Below are 19,778 nucleotides of genomic sequence, written 5' to 3' on the forward strand. Positions count from 1 at the left end.
GTAGATGAAATGGTGATGTTGGTGGCTTTGTAGTGGAAATGTGATATAGGTTGATGAGAGCCAAGTTAGAGGCTGTCTAAGGACAAGATAGTTCCCATTTTCAGATAATGTTAAAATGTGATAATCATCATTTCACATACATTTCAAACACATATTGTTATATAGAAACTTATATGCTATTCATATCAAGAACAAACAACTTAACACAGTATCTGTGTATATAAGATAGCCCTGCAATTTTTAGAAACAGAATAACTGAATTACTGGAAATCTTATTTCTTTTGGTGAATGCTGTTAGCATCGTGTGAAAAATAATTTGGATAGACAACATTTCTCATTCATCATCATCTTTACCAGTCCCACTGTGTGTCAACTTGGGCAAGTGTCTTCTACTATAGCCTTGGGCCGACCAAAGCCTTGTGAGTGGATTTGTTAGATGGAAACTGAAAGAAGCTCGTCCCATATTTATATATGTATGTGTGTGTTTGTCCACCCCCATCACTTGACAACCGATGCTGGTATGTATGTTTATGTCCCTGTAACCTAGCAGTTTGGCAAAAGAGATAGAATAAGTGCTAGGCTTACAAAGAATAAGTCCTGGATTTGATTTGCTTGATTGAAGGCAGTGCTCCAACATGGCCGCATTCAAAATGTGTTTCTTTAGTAAGCTAAAGTAATCAACAATCATTCATTATCGGATAATTTGAGATTTTTAAGTATATTATTAATTATTGAGAAAGAAATTTGTTAGCTCCAAAACCTTTCAGGTAGTTTCATCAGGGTAAACTGTTTCTATCCAATTTAGCTAATTATTTCTCAGTATTAATGAACAGCATTTTAAATTTCACACGTGTATTAAAGCTTTATTGTTTGGAAAATGGTGAATTAAAGTTATTTGGGATACTTCATTCTTAAATTTGTTCTGGCAGAAATTTGTCAGTCCATGTTGTACTTTGGGGTCTAAGCAAACATTACAAGTCAAGGTAGGGGTACTTTGTGCAGGGCGTTTGGGTATCCAGAATTCTGGAGTTACCATTAGTAAACATTGTGGCTTTCCATAGTATATATGCATGTTATACAAAATGTTGGTAATTATACTTCATAAATTTGAAGTTATAAATTCTCTTATCCAAATCAGTTTCTCATCTTAAAATTTGGGGTGGGTTGGTGATGGAGGGTGAAATTTCATTGTTTTTGCTTTTAAAAATTGCCGACTCAGAATCATGATTTTCAAATTTTAATTTTAAGTCAACACAAACATATTAGGTTATGTTTAAAAATGCGATGTTTTTTTTTTTTTTTTATTTTCACATAAGTTTATATTCTTGAATATGTTTAACAAATCTTCATCTGCTGTAAGCGTTAGAGATTATCATTTTAGCGAAATCAGAAAGGGAGAAATGCGAACAACGCAAGTATAATTTGAAATTGGGGGCCAGGCTAGCCCTAGCGGTAATTTGAAATCGACTTTAGATGACCGGGTGGTAACTTGAAATGCAGAGCAAGTTGAAGTCTTTACACCGGGCTATCAATCGGAATGATTACGAAACTGTGGTTAACAATAAATATCTGAGTGTATCCAGATTCTCCTTTTCTATTTTATGTTAATTGCATTCTTTCCCTGGTTTCGCTGTTTCCCACCAAATGTCTGCTACAACAATTTCCAAAGATGTCATATTGTTAAGTCAAGTGAATTAACATTATGTAAAGAAAACATCAGTGAGTATTTATAGTATTCAAAACTACATAAAATATTTTCAAGCGGAGTTTCGGAATACCACATCGAGAAGAAAAGGGGGCAAAGAATTGGAAGGCGATTCTTTTTGGCATTCCTGTATTTCAGACTGCGGAAATTACGATTCTGGAAGAAGTTTCATTTTAATTTCAGTTTATAGATATATATATATACGTTTTCTTTTTTATTTACCCCTTCCCTCAATTTTCTTCCCCATGCAGTACTGTTAGCTATTCTGAAACTCCAGCATTCTCAATATTTCATTTCATTTTTGAAATTTTAACTCTGTAGATTTCTTTTCCATCCATAGCTACACCTCGTACACCGCACAGAAATCGCACCCACTCATTTTCTATATTCTCTGGTAATTATATCGATGGGAATAGGGTTTTCTATTTACTCATACATTAATTTTTGTTAACTTCATTCTAATGTCTGTCGATTGTTTCCATGCTTGAAAGGGAATAGAGTATCAGAATAAGCGGGTACCCCTTAGCAGCTGGCCTTAAAGTTTTTTGTTAGGGCTTAGAGAACTATAATGAACAGAAACTGAAGAGAGAGTCCTGGTGCACTCCCATCTGAATTCATAGCTATACTCTTTTGTTAAATCTTATTTTGCTGACTTTATCCCTATACATCGTTTGTGTAGCTCTCACAAGGCATTATTCATCTATTCCAAATGTCTTCGATGTTCACCAGACCACAACTATGAACCCTAGGTATAGGGACTAATTCATGGCTAGATACTTCTCAGTTTTGTCACTACAAGACAGTATTAGTACTTCGTTGATACAATTCCAAAGTGCATTGCGTTTATGTTTAGTTTCTTGCTAGAATTCTTTCTGTAATCTTCATTGCGTAATCCAACAGTTTATTAAATGAAAGATTCCCCCGTGGTCATCTTTTTCTTTCAATGTCAGGAAATGTTTCTAGTCCTATTTTGAATTGGTAGTAGTTTTATGGGTAAACATTTTTTTTTTTATCTGATCATCCATTTAGAACCCAAACTATTTCACCATTTCCTGGATAGTCCATATTACTTTTTGCTATTATTATTGCCTCTATGTCGGCCATAGCATTCAGTGGGACAACTGTAAATTATGTGATCCTATTTACAATTTTTAAACAACGATGAACATCATGACGATATGTATATCTCTGCTCTGTTATGTCTGATATAATGTTGTGATACTTTGGATAGATTCAGTTATATTCTGCACCTTATCACCATAGAAATATAAATTTTTTGTTGTTCACGCTGTACTGTTTAACTATTCTTTACATCTTATTCTGTTTCTCTATCATTTCAGGTCCTTGATGAAACTGGTATCAAAATATTATTTTACATCAGAAGCATCATCAATATTTATCAGCTTTTAAAGATAAAGGAAGATTCTATATAAGAAATATGATACTTGTATAAATCTGAGGAAGTATGGCAAATTTTTTCAGTCTCTGTCTGGAAGGTCACTGTCTGGAATGAGAAAAAAATTCTGCATTCTAAATAAATATATTTATAAATTACTTTACATCATCTTCAGATATTGGTAAAGACTGCAGTTGATGGGAATATAATTGAAGGAATACTTGTTAAAAATAATTTATAAAAAGAAAAGCAAGTGTGGAGAAATAAGAAAAATGATAATAAAATGAGTTAGAAGATTGATTTACATTTTTATCCTTCAGAAATGGCCAAAAAATTAGGAAAGTCTTCATATGAATGTGATATCTGTAAAAAGTTATTCACTACAAAAGGTCATCTTACTACTCATATACGTATACATACAGGAGAGAAACCATATCACTGTGATATCTGTGGTAGATCATTCTCTCGAACTGATGAATTAACCACTCACAAACGTGTTCATACAGGAGAGAAACCATATAAATGTGATATCTGTGGTCAATCATTTACACGTAGAGATATTTTAACCACACACAGACGTATTCACACAGGAGAGAAACCATATCAGTGTGATATGTGTAGTAAATCATTCTCCAAACGTAATAATTTAGCTGATCATAAACGCATTCATACTGGAGAAAAACCATATCAGTGTGATTTTTGTGGTAGATCATTCAATCAAAATAATCAGCTAATTAAACACAAACGTATTCATACAGGAGAAAAGCCCTATCACTGTGATGTCTGTGACAAATCATTCTCTCGAAATGATAAGCTAACTGCTCACAAACACATTCATACAGGAGAGAAACCATATCAGTGTGATACCTGTGGTAAGTCATTCCCTCGAAATAGTGCCTTAACTGATCATAAACGCATTCATACTGGAGAAAAACGATTCCATTGTGGTGTTTGTGGTAAAGCATTTGTTCAAAGTAATGTTTTAAAGGGACATATTCGCATTCATACAGGAGAAAAACCGTATCCTTGTGATATCTGTGGTAAAGCATTTGCTCAGAGTACTGATGTAACTGTTCACAAACGTATTCACACTAAAGAAAAGCCATATCATTGTGATATTTGTGGTAAAGCATTCTCTCGCAGAAATTATCTAGCTAAGCACAAAAGTATTCATACAGCTTCAAGACTGCATCACTGTAATATCTGTGATAAATCATTCCCTCAGCATGATGATTTAACTAATCACACATGTATTCCTACATGAGAAACAAAAACACATCATTGATTTTTCCAGTAATCATTCTCACTAAAACGTTTCATATATTCATATGAAAGCAGACACTCCTATCATACTTATATGCATGTTATGTACATTCTTTGGGAATATTATGTACGATTTGACTGAAGACCAGCGAACCAGATGGCTGCACCAGGCTCCAATCTGATCTGGCAGAGTTTCTACAGTTGGATGCCCTTCCTAATGCCAACCACTCCGAGAGTGTAGTGGGTGCTTTTACAGTCAGGCGGTACTGGCAACGGCCATGCTCAAAATGGTCTTTTTTACATGCCACCTGCACAGGAGTCAGTCCAGCGGCACTGGCAACAACCTCGCTCGAATGCTTTTTTACGTAGCCAGTAAGGCGACGCTGGTAACAATCACACTCAAATAGCGCTATTTACATGCCACTGGCACGGAAGCCAGACAGCTGCTCTAGCAATGATCACGTTCGGACGGTGCTGTTAGCGCTCCACTGGCACAGGTGCCAATCATCGAATTTGGTTCAATTACTATTTCGATTTCACTTGCCCCAACGGGTCTTCACAAGCAGAGTTTAGTGTCCAATGAAGGAGAGGTTGACATGGGTGTATTATTTATTTATTTATATGTTGTAATTGTGTATTATTACTTGATTAGAGAATATAATAAAAGTGAAAGAATTTTATCCTATTTATTTCAATTGTTCACCTGTTAATATTTGTTTGTTGTAATTGCATATTATTACTTGGTTTGAGAATATTATAAAATTAAAAGGATTTTGTCTATTCATTTATTTTGACCGTCAACCTGCAACAGTGATTAAATTGCCTTCGTACATTGAACACAAGGAATATCCAATACCAAACAATCTTAATCTCCATATTTAAACTGCATTAAACTTTGCCAAGCTTACCTTTACCTATTCCGAGTTACTTGAAAGGTAATGTTCCCTTCCCTCTCTTCTAATTGTTGATACCTTTGTTTACCTACCAATGTGTTGTTTCACTTTAAGGATGCTTATTTACGCATACATCATGATATTTCGAATGCAACATCTTTTCACTGAACTATTAAAGATTCAAAACAGTATTCATGAACTCAAGCCAAACACTTCATGTCTTCCATTTTTCATTACCTGAAGTCACTTTCAGACTGGTCTTACACTGTAAGCACATAGCAAATACATTCTTTTAACTCTTCTTTTTCAAGTATGTATTATATTGCCATTTTTGAACTTACCAGAAAAATAGCTCCCTTTGCTGTTGAATAAAATAAACTTGCAGAGAGGAAGTTTCAATGTCTTCCTTCCATCTCCTAACACCATTTACGTGGCTGTTTCTGACAAGAAATTTCGCTTTCATGTAAAACAACCATATTTTATAGCCATTATCCGTAATTTACTTCCAAAACACTTCAGTAGTTCTACTTTGCAGCGCTTGCAAACATATGTTCTGTGATCATTAAAGTGCAGTGACCTCCACAATAACCTGTCTTTAATTTGGTTTTCTGTTCTTAGGTTAATCGGACACATAGATTGCTGTGCTACTCATAACCCTTCTTGGTAGTTCAGTTATTTGGTGAAAAAAATACCAGTAAAGCAACTTAAACCATCCAAAGGATGGGTGGGTTTGCTAGTCGTGTTACAAATAAAGCTCTTTTGACAAATTAATACTCAACAAAAGGGGGTTTCATAATTCAAGTCAGCAATACCTTTTGTTTGGTAATTATGAGGGAGAGAATGGCAAAAGATAATTTCATAGAAATAAATATGGTGGTGATGATGAAATATTTTGTGGAACTTGATGGCAGTGTTGTATGTATGTATGTATATATATATATATGTGTATATATATATATATACATATATATATATATTATTAAGTGAAAGTAGTTTTGATTGAGGATTGTTTATTTTGGGAGTCTTTCATGATTTATGAATGGCCAAAGTTTAGAGAGCTCTTACCCCTGCTGGCGACAAAGGGACTCTCACTCAGAGTAAAAGGCAGACTGTATGACGCATGCGTACGAACAGCCATGCTACATGGCAGTGAAACATGGGCTGTAACTGCTGAGGACATACGTAAGCTCGCAAGGAATGAAGCCAGTATGCTCCGTTGGATGTGTAATGTCAATGTGAATACCCGTCAGAGTGTAAGTATCTTGAGAGAAAAGCTGAACATTAGAAGCATCAGTTGTGGCGTGCAAGAGAGACGATTGCGCTGGTATGGACATGTGGTGAGAATGGATGAGGATAGCTGCGTGAAAAAGTGCCACACCCTAACAGTTGAGGGAACCCGTGGAAGAGGTAGGCCCAGGAAGACCTGGGCTGAGGTGGTGAGGCAAGACCTTCGTACATTGGGCCTCACCGAGACGATGACTACTGACCGAGACCTTTGGAAATGTGCTGTGCTTGAGAAGACCCGGCAAGCCAAGTAAGATCATTGCCAGTGCCCCTGGACTGGTTCTTGTGCGGGTGGCACATGAGATGCACCATTTTGAGCGTGGCCGTTGCCAGTACCGCCTGACTGGCTCCCGTAGGATTTTCAAGCGAGATCGTTGCCAGTGCCCCTGGACTGGCTTGTGCGGGTGGCACATAAAAGACACCATTTCGAGCGTGGCCGTTTTCGTGCGGGTGACACGTAAAAGCACCCACTACACTCTGAGTGCTTGGCGTTAGGAAGGGCATCCAGCTGTAGAAACTCTGCCAATTTAGACTGGAGCCTGGTGTTGCCATCCGGTTTCACCAGTCCTCAGTCAAATCGTCCAACCCATGCTAGCATGGAAAGCGGACGTTAAACGATGATGATGATGATGATGATGATGGTTGAGTAAGAGAACTTTGCAATTTCCTCTGGCAGCAACACAGTAAGAAAATTTTGAGTATATTAAAGAATAATAGAGTGATTCTAACATTTTTGGGAAGAAGGTAAGGAATTCTATTTAACATACCAAGAGTATGGGAATTTTGTGTTAATAAATTTTTTACATGTGTTTTGAAACTGAGGGAGTCATACGAATGCCATGAAATTTTGTTGCTGTTACATGTGAAATTGCTTTACCTGCGATAAGGACATTAGGAAGAAGCTGTTTAGGTTTTGTGGCAAAAAGCAGTTAGCCGTTTTTTTCTATATTCATCATCATCATCATCATCGTTTAACGTCCGCTTTCCATGCTAGCATGGGTTGGACGATTTGACTGAGGACTGGTGAAACCGGATGGCAACACCAGGCTCCAGTCTAATTTGGCAGAGTTTCTACAGCTGGATGTCCTTCCTAACGCCAACCACTCAGAGAGTGTAGTGGGTGCTTTTACGTGTCACCCGCACGAAAACGGCCACGCTCGAAATGGTGTCTTTTATGTGCCACCCGCACAAGCCAGTCCAGGGGCACTGGCAATGATCTCGCTCGAAAATCCTACGGGAGCCAGTCAGGCGGTACTGGCAACGGCCACGCTCAAAATGGTGCATCTCATGTGCCACCCACACAAGAACCAGTCCAGGGACACTGGCAACGATCTTACTTGGCTTGCCGGGTCAAGCCAATTAGTGATAAGACATTAATAAATCTTATCCAGTTCTGAATTAACTGTATTGAATAGGGATCGAAGGTCCTGGTGACTAATAAAAATTGTAGACTCATCAGCAAAATGTAGAAAATTTAATAAATTTGTAGACTTGTACATATCATTTATATAGATAAGGAACAGTAATGGGCCCATAGAGGTCTAGCTTTATAGTTAGTTGGCACTCTGTTGCGTACGTCATCGAGGGTTCCAGTTGATCCGATCAACGGAACACCCTGCTCATAAAATTAACGTGCAAATGGTTGAGCACTCCACAGACATGTGTACCCTTCAGATAGTTCTCAGGGATTTCCAGTGTGACAAGGCTGACCATTTTGAAATACAGGTACAACAGAAATAGGAAGTAAGAGTGAGAGAATCTGGGAATCGAAACCACGATCCTATGACTGCGAGTCCACTGCCCTAACCACTAGGCCATTACGCCTCCACAGATTTATAGTGGATAATAGTAATTTTGATGTTTCAACAGTAACCTATTAGGCACTCCATGTATTCCTATGTGCCTAAGTTTGGCCAACAATATATCTGAATGTGCTGAATTGAACACTTTACTGATATCTAAGTAAAGTGCAAGGAAATATTTAGTTATGTTTAGTGAGCTGTAGGTATGATCTAGAAATCCAAGGATTGCATCAGCAGTACTTAAGTTTTCTTTAAAGCCAAATTGGTGATTTGATAGTATTTTGTTAAGTCTTAAAAATGACTGTAGTCTCTTGTACATTAACTTTTCAAAAATCTTCGAGAGAGGACTCAGAATCATGATTTTCAAATTTTAATTTTAAGTCAACACAAACATATTAGGTTATGTTTAAAAACGCGATGTTGTTTTTTTTTCACGTTAGTTTATATTCTTGAATATGTTTAACAAATCTTCATCTGCTGTAAGCGTTAGAGTTTATCATTTTAACGAAATCAGAAAGGGAGAAATGCGAACAACGCAAGTATAATTTGAAATCGGGGGCCCGGTTAGCCCTAGCGGTAATTTGAAATCGATTTTAGATGACCGGGTGGTAACTTGAAAGGCAGAGCACGTTGAAGTCTTTACACCGGGCTATCAATCGGAATGTTTACGAAACTGTGGTTAACAATAAATATCTGAGTGTCTCCAGATTCTCCTTTTCTATTTTATGTTAATTGCATTCTTTTCCTGGTTTCGCTGTTTCCCACCAAATGTCTGCTACAACAATTTCTAAAGATGTCATATTGTTAAGTCAAGTGAATTAACATTATGTAAAGAAAACATAAGTAAGTATTTATAGGATTCAAAATTACATATTTACCCCTTCCCTCAATTTTCTTCCCCATGAACTACTGTTATCTATTCTGAAATTCCAGCATTCTCAATATTTCATTTCTCCTTTGAAATTTTAACTTTCTGTATATTAATTACTTTTCCACCCATAGCTACATCTCGTACACCGCATAGAAATCCCACCCACTCATTTTCTACCAGGGTCTTCTCTTCTTTCATATTTACTAATAAATTAATCTTTGCTAAATTCATTTTGATGTCTGTCGATTTGTTTTCATGCTTGAAATTTATTTTCTACTAATACAGATTTAGCTATGGTGCATCCCATCTCCTTGCTGAATTCATAGCTATACTCTTTTGTTAAATCTTATTTTGTTGACTTTTATCCCTATACATCGTTTGTGTAGCTTTCACAAGGCATTATTCATCTATTCCAGATTTCACCAGACCACAACTACGAACCCTACCATAGTTACTTGGTCAACAAATGCTAGGTATTGGGGCTTATTCCTGGCTAGATACTTCTCGGTTTTGTCACTACAAAACAATAATAGTACTTCGTTGATACAACTCCAAAGTGCATTGTGTTTATGTTTAGTTTCTTGCTAGAATTCTTTCTATTATCTTTATTGCGTAATCCAACAGTTCGTCTGTAGTTTCCTCTCTCACGTTGTATCGTCTTTGTCTTTGAAATACTTGACAATAATTCTTCTGTACCAGATACCACATGTGAAATGCTCTTACGCGGTTTCTTTATATTTTCCATACTTGAGATTCGTGAATAATATGACAAAATAATATTGCTTTATATAAATATGATTTACTTCTTGGAAAAAGGTTTTTCATTCAATGTCAGCTTCCGGTATTAACGTAGCAATTACCTAAACAATATTTCGTTGCAGGCGAAATTTTCCTTTTTCATTCTAATTATTGTTTTCATTTCAAGCTTTCATTCGCTATTTGCAAACAACTACGATAAATTACCGAAAGACATATTTACTAAGCAAGTGAGACATTTTATAAATTTTGAAGAAAATTTACTTTCTGAAGTTCCTTTTACTATTGAATGTTTCCAGTTCACAAATTTAAATATTTGGTATGAAATAGTTTTTAACGAACTTTTATTTACAGGATTTTCTTCATTTCATGTTTATTTCATTCAGTGTTTGCAATGTTCTTTCTCTCTCTCTCTCTAATATAAACACACACTGTCTCTGTAATATATACACAAATACTCCAGGCTTAATTTTGTTATTACACAAATAGGATATTAGAATTTTGCAATTCAACATAAGATGACCAAAAAAAAAACAAAAAAAAATATATGGGCGTCTTTTCGCTTGAAGGTGACATTTCTTTTGTGGCATGATATGATATGTATCTCTATTATATGTATATCTCTGCTCTGTTATGTCTGAAATAATGTTGTGATACTTTGGATAGATTCAGTTATATTCTGCAATTTATCACCATAGAAATATAAATTTTTGTTGTTCACACTGTACTGTTTAACTATTCTTTATATCTTATTCTGTTTATCTATCATTTCAGGTCCTTGATGAAACTGGTATCAAAATAATATTTTACATCAGAAGCATCATCAATATTTATCAGCTTTTAAAGATAAAGGAAGATTCTATATAAGAAATATGATACTTGTATAAATCTGAGGAAATATGGCAACATTTTTCAGTCTTGGTGAGATTGTTAGCAACGTTTTTGAAAGTCACTGTCTGGAATGAGAACAAAATTCTGCATTCTAAATAAATATATAATTATAAATTACTTTACATCATCTTCAGATATTGGTAAAGACTGCAGTTGATGGGAATATAACTGAAGGAATACTTTTTAAAAATAATTTATAAAAAGAAAAGCAAGTGAAGTATTCATATATTGTGGAGAAATAAGAAAAACGTATAATGAGATGAGTTAACAGATTGATTCACATTTTTGTCCTTCAGAAATGGCCAAAAAAGTAGGAAAGTCTTCACATGAATGTGATATCTGTGGAAAGTTATTCACTACAAAGGATCATCTTACTACTCATACACGAATACATACAGGAGTGAAACCATATCAATGCGACATCTGTGGTAGATCATTCTCACGAACTACTGAATTAACCACTCACAAACGTGTTCATACAGGAGAGAAACCATATAAATGTGATATCTGTGGTCAGTCATTTACACGTAGAGATGTTTTAACCAGACACAGACGTATTCACACAGGAGAGAAACCATATCAGTGTGATATGTGTAGTAAATCATTCCCCAATAGTACTAACCTGACTGCTCACAAACGCATTCATACTGGAGAAAAACCATATCATTGTGATTTCTGTGGTAGATCATTCACCCAAAATAACCAGCTAACTAAACACAAACGTATTCATACAGGAGAAAAGCCCTATCAATGTGATATGTGTGACAAATCATTCTCTCGAAATGATAATCTAACTGCTCACAGACACATTCATACAGGAGAGAAGCCATATTGGTGTGATATCTGTGGTAAATCATTCCCTCGAAATAGTGCCTTAATTGATCATAAATGCATTCATACCGGAGAAAAACGATTCCATTGTGACGTGTGTGGTAAAGCATTTGTTCAAAGTAATCTTTTAAAGGGACATATACGCATTCATACTGGGGAAAAACCGTATCATTGTGATGTCTGTGGTAAATCGTTTGCAAAAAGTACTGCCGTAACTCTACACAAACATATTCACACTAAAGAAAAGCCATATCATTGTGATATTTGTGGTAAAGCATTCTCTCGCAGAAATTATCTAGCTAAGCACAAAAGTATTCATACAGCTTCAAGACTGCATCACTGTAATATCTGTGATAAATCATTCCCTCAGCATGATGATTTAACTAATCACACATGTATTCCTACATGAGAAACAAAAACACATCATTGATTTTTCCAGTAATCATTCTCACCAAAATGTGGAGCAGAGAAGAGTATTAATGGACGAAGAGTGGGTAACAAGGGAAATGGTGCTGGACTGTAAGAAAAGAAAGTGGTAACATGGAAGCACTGCAGTTTGGGAGATAATTGGGTGTACCTTCATTGTGATATTAATCTTTACATAAAAACAAAATGTGTGGAATTATCTTTGAATTATCATCATCAATATTCTTGTGTCCATCATCAATGTTTCTCTAACATTTTGTCATGTCATTAGTTTGAAATTTGAAATTCTAGAGTTCTGGCTGCACCAATCATTGTGAATATTCTCAATTTGAAATCGAAATAAAACTGGTTTACTCTTAAAGTGTTCTTATTTTTTATTATATTAATGAAAGTTTTTACTGATTTCAACATCATTTTACATGCATTTTAAATACATATTATGGTATAGAAACCTATACGTGTGATTACTTTTATATCAAGAACAATTGACATTACAACACAAAAATTACTTGTAAGATATGGCAATATTTAGAAGAAGAATAACAGAATTGCTGGAAATTTTATTTGTTTTTTTTTAGGAATGCTGTTAACATTATCATCCTTTAACGTTCGTTTTCTATGCTAGCATGGTTTGGACGGTTCGATTGGGGTCTGGGAAGCCAGGAGGCTGCACCAGGCTCCAGTCTGATCGGGCAGTGTTTCTACAGCTGGATGCCCTTCCGAACGCCAACCACTCCGAGAGTGTAGTGGGTGCTTTTACATGCCACCGGCACGAGGGCCAGTCAGGTGGTACTGGCAACGGCCACGCTCAAATGGTGTTTTTTACATTCCCCCTGCACAGGAGCCAGTCCAGCGGCACTAGCAACGACCTCGCTTGAATGTTTTTTCGTACCACCAGCACAAATGCCAGTAACGCAGTGCTGGTAACGATCACGCTCAAATGGTGCTTTTCACGTGCCACCAGTGCGTGCCAGCTGCTCTGGCAATGATCACGCTCGGATGACGCTGTTAGTGGGGCCCAGCATGATGGCATTTTATAGCGAGGAATGCATTAATGAATATAGTCCTCCCTTTCAAGATTGAATGGGATAACTTGAGGAAAACTTAACTGCTATTTTTAGGAGACCATACAAGTAGAGGTCCTATTGCTGCTACATAAATATTTAGCCTCCTGCATAGCCATAGCTACCCTAATAAGCAGACATTCGATCAAAAACCATTTTGTCCTTTCCTCTGGTATTGTATATACAACCTTAAAATATGGGGTAAAGAAAAAGACTCCTCTAGCAAGCAATGAGGAATAACTCTTTGTACCCGGAGTCACATTTTGACAGGATGCCCCAGGACACGATGTGAAGGCCGATACAAGGGGAGACACAACAAGGTTCTTGCAGATATTACAAAGTGGACTGCTTTGCAAAGGATGAAGACAAATAAACACCAGCCAACACAACCAAAGGGCATCATATTCTCAAAGGAAAGTGATAAAACAACCAATGTGAAAATAATGGGAGGAAATACGTTTTATATTTTGTGTTCAGCCTCAGAATGGGTGATGTAAGTTAAACTGAGGGGCTGAGTTGTCTTTTCAGAGGAAATAGTGGTAATATCACTCTGATAACTGAAGAAAGCCATTGAAGAGATAGGTATGGCAGCTGAAACTAGGTTAAGATGGCTATGGTTGATAATAGACCACAAATGGAACACTCCTATAGATGAAGACTAGCTTAATCGTCTCTGCCCATTCAGGTGAAGCGTACGGGCGAAATGCTTGTGACCTGCTGACCGATACGGAAAGGTTTACAGCATTGAAATCGATTTAGAAAAGTTTGCAAAACCTCTGAGTAGCTCCTGCAGTTCTTGCGAGGGAGGTAAACCCTCTCAGATGTTTATTTTACCTGCAGTAATACATAAATAAATAGGTGTCAAGAATGTACAGTATAATCTGAGAGAAATGTGGCTGCTGTTTCTAGCAGATTGCGCAGGTACGCAGAGGTTCCATTGATAATATGAAGTTGTTTAGTCGCAGAAAAGCCATGGCTGTTCAGACTTGGCTACACGGTGCTGGTCAATCCATAGTTGTTAACGGAATAACTACGAAACTACGTGTAATTATGAATCTCTAAGTGTCTACATATTTTCTTTTATACATTTATGATAATAACAGTTTATCCAGATTTTCTTACTTCCGCCCAGCATCTACCAAAATCATTTCCGGCGGAGAACATTGTCTTATGTTTGTTAAAAGAATTTACCAAAGAAAATACAAAGATAAAAAGGAAAAGTGAGTTTTTATAGTGTTTTAAATCTACATAAAAACATTTTCAAGGCGGGGTTTCGGAATAACTGTTGTTTCCCAATGAGGTAAGGACAGGGTGAAGAATTTTAATATTCTACGATTTTCCGCCAAAATTTGTATCAGAATCGTAATTTCCTTTGCATCAAATAATAATTTTAGAAGAAAAAAATGAGCAGTAGCTGTCACTAACAAAATAGTTTTTCTTTCAGGGGTTTTTATCGGCATTTTAAAAAATTATTTTCGACATTTTATGGAATCCCGCATTATTAAACAGTTGTAAATCGCTACAGTCTTTTGGTTTTTAGGTCTGTAAATTCGTGGGACTAAAATCGAAGCTGGACAATATGAGCGAAAATACAAAAATAGTCTTGGGATTTCCCGACAAAGCGAAACATATATGAAATACTTGACAAACAGAAATACATTAATTTAATGTTCTTTCGATCAAATGTTTACAAATATATTTTTGGTAATCTTCCAGTTTCGAGGGGTAAAAGAAATATTCAAGGGAAATAACTGAACGACTTAACAGTATTATCCGTATTGCTTTTTCTCTAAAACAGCATGCGACGGAATTTTTTTTTTATGAAAGTTTAAAATGTTTTTTTCTTTTTCCAAAACGGAAAATAAGATGTTGTGCAGCCGGTCTTCCACGAGGCATTTTCGACTTCTCATAAGAAACTATGATATTCAATCACCTGTGTGATTTATATATAAGCAGTTAACGTCATCAAATCACGTGATTTATTTATAAACAAAGTAATACGGATAATACTGGTAAGACGTCGGTTATTTCCCTTGTAATTTATTTACTTTTTTAACCCTCGAAACTGGAAGATTATCCCGAGTTCGAATTCCGCTGAGGTCAATTTTCCCTGTCATCCTCTCGGGTCGATTAAGTGCTAATAGCACAGTACTTGATTCGATGCAATTAACTTGGGGCCCTCCTCGAAATTTGCTGATTCTGCACCGAAACTTAAATGAATTAATATTATTATTGCTGTTCTTTTTGAGGTCGGTTTATTGGCGGAAGTTAAGGACATAGACTGCACCCACCTTTCGGTAATTTTTTTTTTTTTTTCTACAGAAACCCACCTTTTCCACTGCAGAGATTCCGAATCTGCAAAAAAAAAAAAAAATGTTTAGCGGTATTTCATCTACTGTTACGTTCTGAGTTCAAACTCCGCCGAGGTCGACTTTGCCTTTCATCCTTTCGGGGGTCGATAAATTAAGTACCAGTTACGCACTGGGGTCGATGTAATCGACTTAATCCCTTTGTCTGTCCTTGTTTGTCCCCTCTATGTTTAAGCCCCCTGTGGGCAATAAAGAAATAAGAAACGAAATAAATTTCCACAATTAAATTATCCTCTATATCTTGTACTGTTTTTCTTATTTCAGGATCCTTACCGAAACTGGCATAAAAAAAAAGTGTTTTTATATCTGAAGCATTGTTAATATTCCCCATCTTTTCAAGACTCAAGGATGATGTTATGCAGAACAAATATAACCATGTTTATATAAAGTCTTGTGAATTATGGAGAAAGGTTTCTTCTGGGTGAGATTATTTGCAACATCTGTGTAATTCACTGTCTGGAATGAGTACAAAATACTTTTGCATTGTGTAAAGATAAATCTATAAAGGATTTTGCAGAGTCGATGGACCTACAGCAGAAGGAATATTTGTTAGCAATAAATTGCAGAAAGGAAAGCAAAAGGCATATTCATATGATGTGGTGAAAGAAGGAAAATTGTTGTTTGTTTAAAATATTAATTCTTTATCCTGAAGAGATGGCAAAAGATTTAGCAAAATCTTCATATGAGTGTGATATCTGTAACAAGTCATTCACTAAACAATGTCAACTAACTACTCATATACGTATTCATACAGGAGAAAAACTACATTACTGTGATTTCTGTGGTAAAGCATACATTCGAAATGATGAGTTAACTATTCACAAACGTATTCATACAGGAGAGAGGCCATATTACTGTGATGTCTGTGGTAAGACTTTTTATCGAAGTGGTGAGTTAACTATTCATGTACGTGTTCATACAGGAGAGAAACCATATCAGTGTGATATCTGTGGCAAATCCTTCACTCGTACAGATATTTTAACTACACACAAACGTATTCACACAGGAGAGAAACCATATCAGTGTGATATGTGCAGTAAATCATTCCCCAATAGTACTAACCTGACTGATCACAAACGCATTCATACTGGAGAAAAGCCATATCACTGTGATTTCTGTGGTAAATCATTCAATCAAAGCAATCAGCTAATTAAACACAAACGTATTCATACAGGAGAAAAGCCTTTTCACTGTGATGTATGTGATAAATCATTCTCTCGAAACGATGAGTTAACTGCTCACAAATATGTTCATACAGGAGAAAAACCTTATCAATGTGATATCTGTGGTAAATCATTCCTTCAAAATAGTGCCTTGACTGGACACAAGCGTATTCATACTGGAGAAAAACGATATATTTGTGATGTTTGTGGTAAAGCATTTCCTCGAAGTAATAACTTAACTGCACACAAACGTATTCATACCAAAGAAAAACCATTTCATTGTGGTGTGTGTGGTAAATCATTTTCACACAGTAATTCCTTAACTGATCACACACGTATTCATACTGGAGAGAGACCTTATCACTGTGATGTCTGTGGTAAAACATTCCCTCGAAGTAATTCTTTGAGTGATCACAAGCGCATTCATACTGGAGAAAAACCATATCATTGTGAAATTTGTGGTAAAACATTTATTCGGAGTAATGAGTTAAAGGTCCATAAACGTATTCACACAGGAGAAACACCATATCATTGTGATGTCTGTGGTAAATCATTCTCTCAAAATAATTCCTTGACTAATCACAAACGCATTCATACTGGGGAAAAACCATATGATTGTGATATCTGTGGTAAATCATTCTCTAGAAATAATTCCTTGGCTGACCACAAACGCGTTCATACTGGAGAAAAACCATATCAATGTAATGTCTGTGGTAAATCATTCTCTCAGCATGCTGCTGTAGCCGTACATAAACGTGTTCATGCCAGAGAAAAGCCACAGCATTGATATATCTGTAGTAAATTATTCTCTTACTATTTAATCTGTTAACTAAACACAAAGGTATTCATATGGGGCGGAAAATTATATTACTGTAATATCTGGTAAATTTTTGTGTCAGCCTGATTTAGTTATTCACATCTGTAAGCTTACATGAGAGAAAGAACTTCATTCTGATATTTGTGACTGTGATAGGTGAGAGACTAAAAATAATAAAAAGAAACAAAGTACAGTATTTCATCATACTATTAAGTTGCTGGATAAATTTGTTCATTTCTTTCCTGTATTCTTTCAATTAACATGAAAAATATTTTTATCATAATGTTTTCTTGTTTATATGTAGCTCTTTTCTTCCTGTACAATTTTCATTTATTATTTCCCAAGTTTGAACAAAATTTATCTCTTTTCAGATGATGATGGAATGCCAGTTCCATCATCTTAATTGGCATTCCATTATATGATGTTGGTGACATCTTTAATTTCATGTATGGCATGATTCCTTCATGATTTCATACTGAAACTTAATTATTAATTTCAAAGTGTTGTGGACTTTGAAATTAATAATTATGTCAAAATTGGTGGAGTAATATTTGAATTATCATCAATGATGTTTTTATGTTCATTTCCCAATGCATGCCTACATAGAAAATGGGTGGAGGGGGAATAGGCAAGCATGATGCATGAGAGGTGCAGAGGGATCGCTTCCAGGACTCGGTTTTTCTGAGGTGGGAGATTCTTATTGAGAACCTCATATCACCAGAGACCCCAGTCCTTTGTCATCTCATCTGTCAGGCACAGGGCTTAAGGTTAACCTCTACCACTTCATCTCATCTGCTCCTAGATCTTCCTTTTCCACTAGTTCCAGCTACATTAAGTCATGGGTACTTTATACAGCTGTCTTCATCCATACGCATCACCTGTCCATATCAGTGCAGGCTTCTTTCTTGAACACAACATCTGATTCCTGTTATACCCAACTTTTCAATGTGTACCTTTCCACAAATTCTTTCATGCACACTCACATTGCACATCCACTTGTGCATACTTGCTTTGTTTCTTTCCAGCCTTCTCAAATTCTCTGCATTTCAGGCCCATGTCTCACTACCCCACATCATTGCAGTTCTAACACAAGCATCATAAAACCAGCCATTCACCATTAGGAAAAGATCTCTCTTGTTAACAGTGGTAATAGCTCTGAACTTTCTCCAACTAATACTTACTCTAGCAGCTATACTTCCAGAACAACCACCTCTCTTACTAGTTACATCTCCAAAGTAACAAAAGCTATCGACTACTTCTAATGAGCCATAAAGACTCAGTTTCAGATGTACTCACATGTACTGCTCCAGTGCATCTACATTTTGAGATTGTGTTAGCTTACATATATGAAATTACAGAACAGTGGACAATAGCATAGTCATCTCTTTGGAACTCTCATTTATCATTATTTGTTTGCTCCATTGGAACTGCCAGTGTCAGCGTAGTAGACCCTCATCTCTCTGTAGCTGATAAAATAAAGTACCAGTTAAGTGCTACAGTCAGCACTTGTGTCTAAAACTCTTCTCCCAAATTGCTGCCTTTATGTCTAAGCTAGAAACAATTATTCAGTAGTCCCAGGTCAGTCCAACTGAGCAGACAAAGATTCAAGATATTTTGGTGTGACCAATTCAGTTATTTTTTCTGGGGAACTTGTTCAATTTTTTCCAATCACTTGAAGTTTTTCAAATTTTTATGAAATTATTTTTTAAAAAAATCAATGTAGTCTTCGTATGCTGGTGATAAAAATAGTATCCATTTTTTTTTCTAGAATTTAATAAAGAAGTCACAAACATACACAGTTTTGTAATATAAGCCAAGGTATTTTAGGTGGAACTTATCTGATGCCATGGAAATTAGCAAAGACAAGAAAGATGAAGACTTTACGAGGTCTCTAGACCTGCTAAAAGTAACGGTCACATTTTCCTTAAACTACATCGAATGGGGATGGGGGCATATTTTTTTTTCGTTCATAATGAGAGTACGAATTCATTATACGCTTGAATGCCCAGTGACCCTAAATATGTGTTTATTATATGTAATAAATATAAAAGGGTAAAGAGTAAGGTAAAGACCCATTTCGGTCATGAATGACCATGGGGTTGCTTCTAGAAAGTTTCCCTTCGAGGCACAATTCCGGGCAAGGTTGTTTATGGACAACCAGCAGTCGTCCAGCCTCCGCTCTCCACGCTTATCCAAGAGAATGGATACAACTTGGCACCAGTGACATTGCAACTCATTTCTACAGCT

The 19,778-nt window shown here is 36.1% G+C and overlaps 3 protein-coding genes across 6 annotated transcripts; all 3 read left to right on the forward strand.

Moving 5' to 3' along the window:
- Positions 1 to 1,231: 1,231 nt before the first annotated feature.
- LOC149132925 (uncharacterized) lies at positions 1,232 to 5,053 on the forward strand. The gene is made up of 2 exons (XM_089361897.1): positions 1,232 to 1,719; positions 3,046 to 5,053. The coding sequence occupies exon 2, from the start codon at positions 3,424 to 3,426 to the stop codon at positions 4,363 to 4,365; it is 942 nt and encodes a 313-aa protein (XP_089218023.1). The 5' UTR covers positions 1,232 to 1,719; positions 3,046 to 3,423; the 3' UTR covers positions 4,366 to 5,053.
- A 3,675-nt stretch (positions 5,054 to 8,728) lies between these two features.
- LOC149132926 (uncharacterized) lies at positions 8,729 to 12,479 on the forward strand. 4 transcript variants are annotated; one of them, XM_089361893.1, is made up of 2 exons: positions 8,729 to 9,186; positions 10,745 to 12,479. In XM_089361893.1, exon 2 carries the CDS (start codon positions 11,160 to 11,162, stop codon positions 12,099 to 12,101), a length of 942 nt encoding a protein of 313 aa, XP_089218019.1. In that variant the 5' UTR covers positions 8,729 to 9,186; positions 10,745 to 11,159; the 3' UTR covers positions 12,102 to 12,479. The 4 variants fall into 4 exon arrangements, with proteins under 4 accessions (XP_089218019.1, XP_089218022.1, XP_089218021.1 ...); XM_089361896.1 differs by lacking the exon at positions 8,729 to 9,186 and adding an exon at positions 9,276 to 9,687; XM_089361895.1 differs by lacking the exon at positions 8,729 to 9,186 and adding an exon at positions 9,717 to 10,200.
- A 3-nt stretch (positions 12,480 to 12,482) lies between these two features.
- On the forward strand, positions 12,483 to 17,814 carry LOC106867220 (uncharacterized). Its single transcript, XM_014912027.3, is given in 3 exon segments — positions 12,483 to 14,402; positions 15,816 to 17,375; positions 17,378 to 17,814. Coding segments are annotated over 2 exon segments (1,212 nt in total). The 5' UTR covers positions 12,483 to 14,402; positions 15,816 to 16,205; the 3' UTR covers positions 17,420 to 17,814.
- The last annotated feature ends 1,964 nt before the right edge of the window (positions 17,815 to 19,778 follow it).

This window comes from Octopus bimaculoides, chromosome 13 (genome assembly GCF_046866305.1).
Source record: "Octopus bimaculoides isolate indiv1 chromosome 13, ASM4686630v1, whole genome shotgun sequence".
NCBI lineage: Eukaryota > Metazoa > Mollusca > Cephalopoda > Octopoda > Octopodidae > Octopus > Octopus bimaculoides.